Source organism: Euprymna scolopes, chromosome 24, assembly GCF_053919585.1.
Source record: "Euprymna scolopes isolate OS-2025 chromosome 24, ASM5391958v1, whole genome shotgun sequence".
NCBI lineage: Eukaryota > Metazoa > Mollusca > Cephalopoda > Sepiida > Sepiolidae > Euprymna > Euprymna scolopes.
Window position 1 is genome coordinate 62,682,719 of NC_136505.1, and position 11,118 is coordinate 62,693,836.

Here is an 11,118-nt window from a genome sequence, read left to right on the forward strand (position 1 = left end):
ATTACATGCATAAAAGTAAGTAATCTATAAATATGCATGTTTTGGAGTTTACTCATCAGTATAACTAGACTTAGTTGACAAGGATCGAACCTACTACCACTCGATAAGTGGTCTAGTGTTTTACCACGCAACCACAGGACCCTTGTCAATTTTTATCGCTGTAAATACAAAATTGTTTATTTATTTTTTTATTAGTGATTCTGTACTATTTTCTTTCTTTCCGTTGCCTGAGCGCTTATTATAAGAAAGGAGTTATCTGCCCTTTGTTTACATTTTTTTTTTCGTCCAACATATTTTAGGACATATTATTTTGTTTATTATTTGTTTTTTATGGAGGCTATAGCAATGTAGGAAATGACCATTGAATTGATGTGATGTATGAATAAAAATGGACAAACGAAAGAAAGTCCTGTATTTTTAATTTTTTTTATCTTCATATATCCATTTATTTTCCAAAAACAATCACAAATTGGTAAATATGGACTTACTGTTTGAGATAACCGGAATGGTGGAAGTCTTTATGTTTCAAAAAGCAATAAACCAAAAGAATGCCATAAATTTTTTTTTATTTTTTTGTTTTTTTAAAACAACATCCTTTTGGTTTATTTGTTTGAAACAAAGATATGATTCTTGAAATATCAAAAACTTCTACCATCCGGTTATCTCAAACAGTAAGTCCATATTTATCGATTTGTGATTGTTTTTGGAAAATAAATGGATATACAAGCATAAAAAAAAACAACAAAAAAACAAAACATACAAAACCTTTTTCCGTTTGTCCATTTTTGTTAATGTCACATCAATTCAACAGCCGGCTCTATGCATTGCCATAGCTTTCTTATATTCCTTCATATTTATTTACCAGCAATGCTTCAAGCAAACTACCTTTCCTTTATATATCTATATATATATATTTTAATAATGTTAATGACAAAATGAAAACAAGTTCCCTGATCTCTTTTTTTTTTCTTTTTTTTTTTTAAATAATTTTCTTCCTTTGAAGATTGTAATGTTGAGTATGGGGCAGCCAACATTGCCCTGCTTTTTATTGAAACCAACCAAGAGCTCTTTTTTGTATCCTCGTTGTTCCCTTAAGTGCAATTGTCTGGATCTCTTTTGCACTTGGTTCACCAGAAATATTATTTAGGTAGGACTTCAGGTTCTTTTTCATAAACCCTGTGGCACCTATAATACCTTGTATGATTGATATCTCCCTAAGATTCCAGTTTCTTTTCATATCATACATGAGACCTTGATATTTCCCGTATGTAAACTATTGCGTCTAGGGTAGAAATCAAAGTCAATTTTTATTTTTTTACCCAATACTGAGGGACTTCTTTTTTCTGATGGAGCTGAATATCACATATATTAAGCTGATCATGTGTCACATCTTGTCCTGGTGGACAGACAGGATAAAAAGGATGTTTTATGGTAAAATTATAATCTGAAAGTTTAATTAAAAATAAAAACAGTAACACAGACATTTAGGTCTGCTCAAAAAATGTTATTAAAAATATTAATTTTTAAATTATTTTTCTTACATTCAAACCAATTAACATGTCTTTTTAAAAAGATAACTTTCGTTAAAATTGTAGATTAACATCCTCAGCTACACCCCTTTCCCCAAATAAGAGTCTACCTTTTTTAGGCAATTATGTGTGAGTATTGGAAGATATAGTTTAGAATTTAGAGTAGGAGATCAGTTTCTTATATAAATTTAACATAAAATGATCTTCCATTTCAGAGCCATTTTAACCTTTTAGGACTGTTAACTATTTTTTTTTACCACTAACCCTAAGTCTGATGGGCAAAGCCATGAAACTACCTGTAATCACAAAAAAAAAAAAAAAAAAAAAAAAAAAAAAAGGTAGAATCTGATATTTAAAAGTGTAATTTATCAGAAAGTGTTAATCTATAATAATGAAATAGTTTTTGGAGGTGGACATCTATCAAGATATTAAATTTTTTTTTTTTTTTTGAAAACACTTTTCTTTTTCACAGATAAACAACTTTCATTTAAGAATTAAATATATACGAACAAATTACGATATTGTTTGGTCATTAAATTAATTGAACCAAATTGTTATAAAAGCTACAATTTAGTTAAGACTAGCGAAAGATGCTTGGTCTTGCTCGGTTGTAAAATATACTTAAATATATTTTAATTCATGCAGATTTTGTATTTATTATTACAGAGCTAATTCTCTATTGAATATGATCCTGTACCTAATATGTATTACTGATTTCAAAAGATTAAAAAAATAAAATTGATTTAGGTACCATCAACTAGAATTGAAACCAAAACATTTAATGCTCCAGCGGTGTTCCTAATGTTTGAGCTATCGACAAATAGACAAGAAACATTTTCGGTGCAAGTCTATAAATGATCCACAAGTAATCTTTTTTACTGTAAAAATCTGAAAAAAATATTTATAATGTACGTACTTGTCACTGCATGAAAATGTCATATTCCAAAAATCACGTAACTAGTTTTTTTTTTTTATTTAAGAAAATTAAATATTATGAGACATTTCATTGAAGAAAAACTTCACGCCATATTGTTTTTGAATGATACACTGCTAGCGGCACCTATTGGGAATGTTTGGAATATAAGATCATGCAAGAGGCAGACAATCGACTGTCCACGCTATAGAAAAAAAAAAAACTTGGATAATTAAGACATTTATAAGTTTTTGAGGATGTTGAAAACGAAAATAACGTTTAAAATTCCAGCAAACAAGTAGTTTCCAAGATGTAAAGAATTTTACGTAAATTGAACACCCACACGTTGACACTCCTCCAACAAAAATTCGACAAATGTTTATTTCAGCGGCGTAAATTCAAGTTTTGCACTAGTGGTGGCCATAAAGTGGGTGATCATTATACGTTAAATTATTATAGAAAAGTGATCCCTCACTAACATTTCTTCATATCTTGGAAACTACTCGTTTGCTGGAATTTTAAACGTTATTTTCGTTTTCAACATCCTCAAAAACTTATAAATGTCTTAATTATCCAAGTTTTTTTTCTATAGCATGGACAGTTAATTGTCTGCAGCTTGCCGATCTTAAATTCCAAACATTCCCAATAGGTGTCGCTAGGAGTGTATCATTCAAAAACAGGATAGCGTGAAATTTTTCTTGTCTCATAATATTTGATTTTCTTAAATTAAAAAAAAAACAAAAAAAACTACTTGATCGATTTACATGATTTTTGGAATATGACATTTTCATGCAGTGATAAGTACGTACATTATAAAGATTTTTTCCAGATTTTTATAGTAAAAAAGATTACGTATGGACAATTTATAGACTTGTACCAAATTTTCAATTAAAACACTTATAAAGCTAGGAATGAATCTGTACATCCACGAAAGTAACAGAAATATGTCAGCAAGTTGAAATTAACATTTTACATGTCGACATATTTCTGGACGCAATATTCATCCAAACAAAGATTTTACTCATTATAAACCATCCTTGGTGTATGATTACTATTTCTTGTTAAGTTAAGTGTTATGTGACCAGTAGTTTAAGAGTTTATCGGTTAAATATTTACAAAGAGACATGCATACATCTGTTTTATTTATATAGATATGTAGCCATTTTAAAGCTGAAAAGTTCAAGATAACCGAAAATAACGATTGTTAACAACTTCCAGCAGATAAAAAAAGGAGGGGGTTAAAAAAAAAAAGGTAATTCCTATCGATATCTTAGGTAATTGTGTAAAGCCAAGTTTTCAGTTTGGTTTGGTTCAAATTCTATAGAAGCAACCAAAGCAAAAATATTCATAAAAATTTAATTTGGCACTGTTGTATATATCATCTGAGGGAGATAACTATTTTACTGACATTAACGTACAATGAGCACCCACTTTAGCTCCCTATTTCATGTTTGTTTTTTCTTAGTTCCTGTGAAAATTTTTTAAAAATTCTTTTTTAAAAGAAATAAAAATTTTAATATAATTAGAAATTCTTCAAGAAATGCTCCAAAAGTTTTTAATACGATTTTTTAATTACTCCCTCACCTTAAAAAAAACAAAAAAACTTCTTTGATTCATTTTTTCATATGACAATTTGGGATGCTAAAGTGAACGCAAAGCATTTAACATTAGAAAAACATTTGGGCTTGACAATGACTTCTCTGGAAAAGTATCCAATGTTAATTGCAGAGTGAAATGTAATATTTATTAAACAAGTTCGACAACTTTTTAATGTAACATTAGGTAAAAGTGCTCTAGCGGACCAACTAAAGACTTGCCTTTAAAAAGTTGATTTTTAAAAGTATCCAGATCTGTTTCGAACAAATATCACATTTAAAATTATTGCCAACAAGTAGTTTTTATGATATTAAGGCCTGTTTCCCTAATGGTTTTTCCACTTTGCTATTTTGACCGTGCGAGCGAGTGTAGCGACACAGATGCTACGCCTGATCGTGTATTCAGCAAAAAGATGGCGTCCAGAGAAAACCATTAGGGAAACAGATTTAATATCATAAAAACTACTTATTGGTGACAATTTTAAATGTGATACTTGTTCAAAACATACCAGAGTACCTCTAAAAATCAACTTTTTAAAGGCAAGTCTTTAAAACTTGTTTAATAAATGTAGTGTTAAATGTTTTGTGTCAGAATAAACAATCCCAACCTCTCTACGTTAAGAACGGTTTTCAGAATAAACACCCTCTGCAGCTAAGTCTTCAGTGGGACAACAACCAAGTCACGGTGACCGTTTTTTTTTTTTTTTTTTTTTTTAAATTAAAGAACCGTATTAAAAACTTTCGTCGAACTTGTTTAATAAATATTACATTTTACTCTGCAATTAGCGTTGCATACTTTTCCAGAGAATTCATTGTCAAGCCAAAATATCAGCTTTTTTTTGGTATTAATGTTTGTGTAATGTTAAATGTTTTACGTTTATTTTAGCGTCCGAAATTGTTGTATGAAAAAATGAATTTAAGTTTTAAACTGTAAAAATGAAAATTAACTTTTTTTTTTTTTTTTTTTTTTTTAATTAAATAATTGTACTAAAAACTTTTGTAGCATTTCCTGAAGAATCTTTGATTGGATTCGAATTTTTGTTTCTTTAAAATAAAAATATTTTTTCACAAGAACTACTAACAAAAACATTTTTAAAACAAACATACGAAACACTAGGGAGCTAAAGTGGCCAAAAAAGTGGGGGCTTACTGTACACTAATGTCTTAGTAAAATAGAGTTATCGCCCTCAGATCAATAACGACATATACAGCAGAGCCATTAATTATTCAATATCGACTCCTTTAAAGAGAATTTGGCAAATGTGTAGTTTAGTGCCGTAAATTATATGACAGAAATTTTTTTTATAAAAACTATTTATTTTTTTTGGTTATCCTTTAGGGAGATAGTCCCGACGTCTGCCTCGTTCTGAGTTCGGGGAGAGGCCGCCTGACGTAAGCGGTGTCGAGGCAGAAAATTACCCTAAGTCTAAAATATGCGATATGTCCCACCCAGACAGATGCTTTTACAAATATTGTGAAACAAATCGCAGAATTTTACAGGGTTAACTAACCTCGTGGAACTATTCTAATCATGTGGACTGTTTTTTTTTTTTTTTTTTTTTTTTTTTTAATTCTAATTATTTGAACTGTTTATTTTGTAAAATTCCGATTATTTGAACTGTTGAATTATCTAAAATTTGAACTGTTTATTTTGTAAAATTCTAATTATTTGAAGTTTTTATTTTGTGAGATTCTAATTATTTGAACTGTTTAAAATAAAAATAAAAATTCTAATTATTGGAACGGGTTTTTTTTCTTCTTAAGTTAACAACTGGGCACTTTATTGAAGGGGTAATTTTCTGCTTTGACACCGCCTACGTCAGACGGCCTCTCCCCGAGCTCAGAACGAGGCGGACGTTGGGACCATCTCCGTAAAGGTTATCCTTTTTTTTTTTTTTTTTTTTTATATAAAACACATTATTAGACCCTAAGGCTGAAATAAAACCCGAAAAATATTCATTTTTATTATTTTTTCAACATTTTTTATTAGACTAAATGTACGATAATCGAAGCCGCCATGTTTTTAAAATTTGGCCTTTCTAAGTTTTGACAGATTGGTCTTTTTAAAGCCAAATTCGGCCTTTTTTACGCTCTTTCATTATAAAAACGGCGGCTAAAACAGTTCCAAAAGCGTGACTTTTATTTATATAACTTTTTGTCTGTCAAATAATTTACGCCGCTAAACTACACATTTGCCAAATTTTTCCCGTTAATATGATACTTAAGTCTGTAATCTATGATAATCGCTAGAAAAAAAAAAAGTGTAAAAACACGCATTTTTAGGGGGTAGGCATTCTTGCACATCCGCTTTAAACAATACAAATCGATATTAAATTAAATCTTTACGAATATTTTAAAACTTTGTTACGTCATCTTAAATTGTGATGTAATTTTAAAAATTAAATGACGCTGTTTTTTTTTTTTCACGAGAGAATTTCGGACGCTGAAACCGTACGTACACAACTTAAAAGTTGTGGTTTTTAATTTGCAATATTTATAAAAAAAAAAACATAAAAGGCGAAAACTAAAAAATCTTAACGAAAATAATTGATTGCACCAATAATGTTAAAATTTTAAGATCTGTTTTAATGAAAAAGTAAAAATAAATACAAATTGAGAATTTTTAACAAAAATGGAGGAAAAAGGAAATAAATACTACTAAAGACAAGTTTTTGCGTTTTAACTTATTTTAAAGCGTTTATTTTAAAACAAAAGTAGTGTTGAGTCTAAATTAGAAAAAATGGCGGTCTTTTTGCAGCCATTAATTTCGAGATTCGATAATCGCTCAAAAATCGAAAATTAAAAACAAAATATTGGTAGAAGATTAAAATTTTCGCATAATTGCTGACATTGGAGGTGTTTTCGTTTCGGTACTAGTGCACTTATTGATCCGTGCTGAAATAACGTTATTATTTAAAAAGCCATTCTTAACATGGGAGGGGGAGGGTGTATTGTACCTATTATATACTTTAACCTTACACTTGAATAAAACATAAAACTTTAATTAAACTTAGAAATACGATTTAAAATATAGCGTGGATTGGATGGATCACTAAGCGCACACCGCACCAGACCTCCGCACCCACCGACCGGTGTTTATCGGTCATTTGTATATTTTTCAATTTTGAGCGATTATCGAAGCTAGAGATGGCGGCAAAAAGACCAGCGTTATTTTCATTTTAATTCAGACTTTACCCTACTTCTGCTTTCAAATAAAAAATAAATAAAACGCGTTAAAATAAATGGGTTTGTATTACTGTACACATAGATTCGAAAAAGTTGTCAAAAAAAAAACAAAAAAAAAACAAAAACAAATATATAACAAATAAATGTTATCCAAGGCAAGATAAGTTACTTTTCTACCTAAATGGATATATTTTTCGTGTTTTTATTCAATGTAACATGCTTATTCAGCTCGAAAAACATAGTGTTTTGTTTACCGATGTATTGGAAAATTCAAGATGGCCCCTCACCCCCTCTTTAACACGGTAAGTTTGGGAAAAGGTGTTATAAATAAAAAAAACTAGACAAAATACTATTAAAAAAACCCGCCGAATGTCAACCTATGTTAACATGTATTGAGCGAGTTTTTAACATAAATAATAACACAAAAAGAACTTGTCCAGGTAGGTAACAGAAAAACTTAGGTTGTCTTTGGTTATATATATATATATATATATATATAATACCCTAAATTTCATCCAGCTGTTTTTTTATATTAATTACAAGTGAAAAAAGAAGAAAAAAAGTGCTCATATAAATCAATCCCTATGGACACAAACACATTGGCACCTTAAAACCCGGTAACTAGTAAACAGTCGGTGACCACACAAAATTAAAACTGGGTTCCCAAAAAGGAAAACTACCGGTTTATTTACATTGCATTTTATTTCGTATTATTTGGATTCATCGAACTACTTATTCTCATCTTGAATATAATTTCCACCTTTCGGTCGATGTAACTTCCGACCTTCATCAGGTGTATCTTGTCGAACTCGGGAATTTCTACAAAAACATTCTCGAGTTCGACAAGATACACCTGAAAAAGGTCGGAGTACATCGACCGAAAGGTTGTGAAAATCACGCTCAAAATGAGAACAGTAGTCAGATGAATCGAATACGAATAACCAATCCTAAATCCTTATCTCACAAAATTCAGAAACGTGCATTTTATTTTTCTTAATCGGGTTTTGAAGGTAAATTCATTTTTTGTAAATATCTTTTTTTTTCATTTTACGTAAGCAGTTTTTGACCGAACACGTCATCTCAATGTAAACATATAAGAAATAAAATAAAATGTAAATCTGGGTTTGTATTACTGTACACAGATTTAAAAAAGTTGTCAAAAAAACAAATATATAACAAATAAATGTTATCAAAGGAGAGATAAGTTACTTTTCTACCTAACTGGATATATTTTTTGTGTTTTTATTCAGTGTAACATGTTTATTCAGCTCGAAAAACATGCAGTGTTTACCGATGTATTGGAAAATTCAAAATGGCGGCCGACTCTCTCTCTCGGAGAGGGTAAGTTTGGGAAAAAGTATTATAAATAATAAACTAGACAAAATACTGTTAGAAATTCGCTCAATATATGTTACCGTGACATAAGTTGACATATATTCGGTTGTTTTTTAATAGTATTTTGTCTAGCTTATTATTTATAACATCTTTTCCCAAACTTATCGTGTTAAAGAGACAGTCGGGCGCCATTTTAACTTTTCCAATACATCGGTAAACACTGCATGTTTTTCGAGCTGAATAAACATGTTACATTGAATAAAAACACAAAAAATATATCAAGTTAGGTAGAAAAGTAATTTATCTTGCCTTTGATAACATTTATTTGTCATATATTTGTTTTTTGACAACTTTTTCAAACCCGTAAATCTTATATGAATCAGTAAAAACATCGTTCCAAACTTGGTTTCATTGTGTGACAGAAAAAAATAATTAGGTAACGAGTTGTATTAGACAATTTACAGAGACAATATGGTAGCTGATCTATATAAGTCCCTTGGCAAATTACTGTAATACTATTACAAATACAAAATCTAATTAGAAATTAGAAACAAATACTGATTAATAGTTTTTAATTTAAAAAAAAAGTTCAAACATGGTTTCGTACAAAATATAGCAAATGCGATGAAGGAATTACAGTAGAGCGACCTATTAAAAACCTTTAAAAAAAAAAAAAAAAAAAAAGTAAAAACAAAACAAAAAAAACACTTAAAATCCAAATGACATCTTCAAAAGCATTTCGCTTTAAAATCAATAAATTATCATTAATATTTATTTGTTAAAAAGAAAGAAAAAAAAAAAAACAGCCATTTTCTTGACGTCTTTTTCGTACTAGTAAGAGCGAGCAAAGTTAAATAGCAAAAAAATGGCTACAAGTTTAGTTTTTATTTTAACAAATCTTTATTTCCTATCGGATTAAAAAAAAAAAACGAAAATAAAAAGAAAAATCGATAAAAGTAAATAAAAAAAACAATAAACTTAAAGTACTAAGAAAAAAAAATGATTTCGATAAAATCAGTTTGAAACAATAAGCGAAGCAACTCAGCGAGAGAAGTCGGTAATAAAACAAATTGTTCAAAGGGAAAGTAAAAATCGATCTATAATTTCCACTATTTACTATCCTCTAGCCAGTCACGGTATCGATCAAAAATACGAAACAAATTAAACGATTCAGCTTGAAATTTATAAGATTCTACGAGATTAGAGTGTACTTACCCGCCATTTTGCATTCCCGCGATAATAGTTTAAGAAAAACAGCCTCGTTTTCGTTTAAGTGCGAAAAAAAAAACAACAAAAAAACGCACCGGCCAATTTAGAAATGAGAGTTATCTCCCTTGAATGTAGACGGAAATGAGTAGGAGGTGCTTAAGAAGGAGGAGTAAGAGGAAAGCGACTTCTCCCAAATTCATACAATACTTCTTGGCTTGCATTTTTTTTTTTTTTTATAAATCAAATCGTTTTTGCGCGCAGATAGTAAACATATCCATTAAAAAAAAATATACTCAAAGTCTGTTTTGTGAGAAAATAAAAATAAAAATAAAAAAAGGAGATTGCTTACTTGGTGGCGCCGGCCTCGAGGGCGGAATTCTAATCTGAGTGGTTGAGAGAACGAGTCTCTTGGAGGAGTAGGGGGAGGCACTATTCTTCTGTTATAAAAGAATTGTGTCTCTGACTAGCACCAGTCCTGTTAACGACTTACTGGTGAACGGTTGGCACAAATTAGTTACTCGCTGCTCACCATACTACAAAACTTGTTACTCGACCCAGTAGGGGGGGTCGCATAGGGCATCCTTTGCAACCCCTCGGAGCTTACGCTATCACCGGGTAATCTACTTTACCCTCTAAATAGTTTTTTTTCCACATCTTGCAAAGGATTTGCTGCTTACTCTTTCGTCGGTTAACTACTGTCATGAACGTCACGAAAGAGCAGCTCCTACGCAGAAGGGAGTCATTGACTCAGAAGATTCAGGGACGACTGAAGATGTGTCGTGATGGAGTTAGGCCATCGGCGTACTCATTCTTAAGGACGGAGATTCGACAATTCATTGTCGAGTTAGAGACTTGTATCACACAGCTGGAGTTAGGCTCCTTTGATGAGAGTACACCTGCCGAGATTGAGGGTGCTTGGCTGCCTCAACTAAAGGATTATTATGAAGACTTGGGCGATTTGGATCAAGCATACCGACAGCCAGAGCCCAGCCCTTACTCGGAATCTGCCTTTGAGTTCTCAAGGGCTTCTGCAACTACCGGGAGAGGTTCTTCCTTCATTGTTAAACCCCCACGTATACAGATCACAGGGCCTACATTTAGCGGACAGGAAATGGAGTCCGACCGCATGAGTTTCAGAAACTTCTTGACTAGGTTTGAGAACTGCGTGATCGGCATGGCCAATGATGCCGAGAGGTTGAACTTCTTGAAGTGTTCACTCTCAGACAGAGCCTTGAGGCTGGTAAATCACCTGAGTTGCACTGACACCAATTACCAGCAAGCCATGGCTATACTGAAGAGGGAGTATCTGGACCTGGATGAAATCATTGACCAAATATTCCAGGATATTCTG

At 31.2% G+C, this 11,118-nt stretch overlaps 1 protein-coding gene across 3 annotated transcripts in view; it reads right to left on the reverse strand.

Annotated features, from left to right (window-relative positions):
• The window catches only part of LOC145246746 (histone acetyltransferase type B catalytic subunit-like), a 142,807-nt gene extending 132,645 nt beyond the window's left edge, over positions 1-10,162 (reverse strand). For 2 of the 3 annotated variants that reach the window (XM_080108513.1, XM_080108510.1), the window contains exon 1: positions 9,774-9,910. In XM_080108513.1, the coding sequence (XP_079964639.1) occupies positions 9,774-9,780 (7 nt within the window). In that variant the 5' untranslated portion in view covers positions 9,781-9,910. Of the gene's footprint in view, positions 1-9,773; positions 9,911-10,116 lie in introns of those variants that run through there. The other variant, XM_080108512.1, reaches the window with a different exon arrangement.
• Positions 10,163-11,118: the final 956 nt, after the last annotated feature.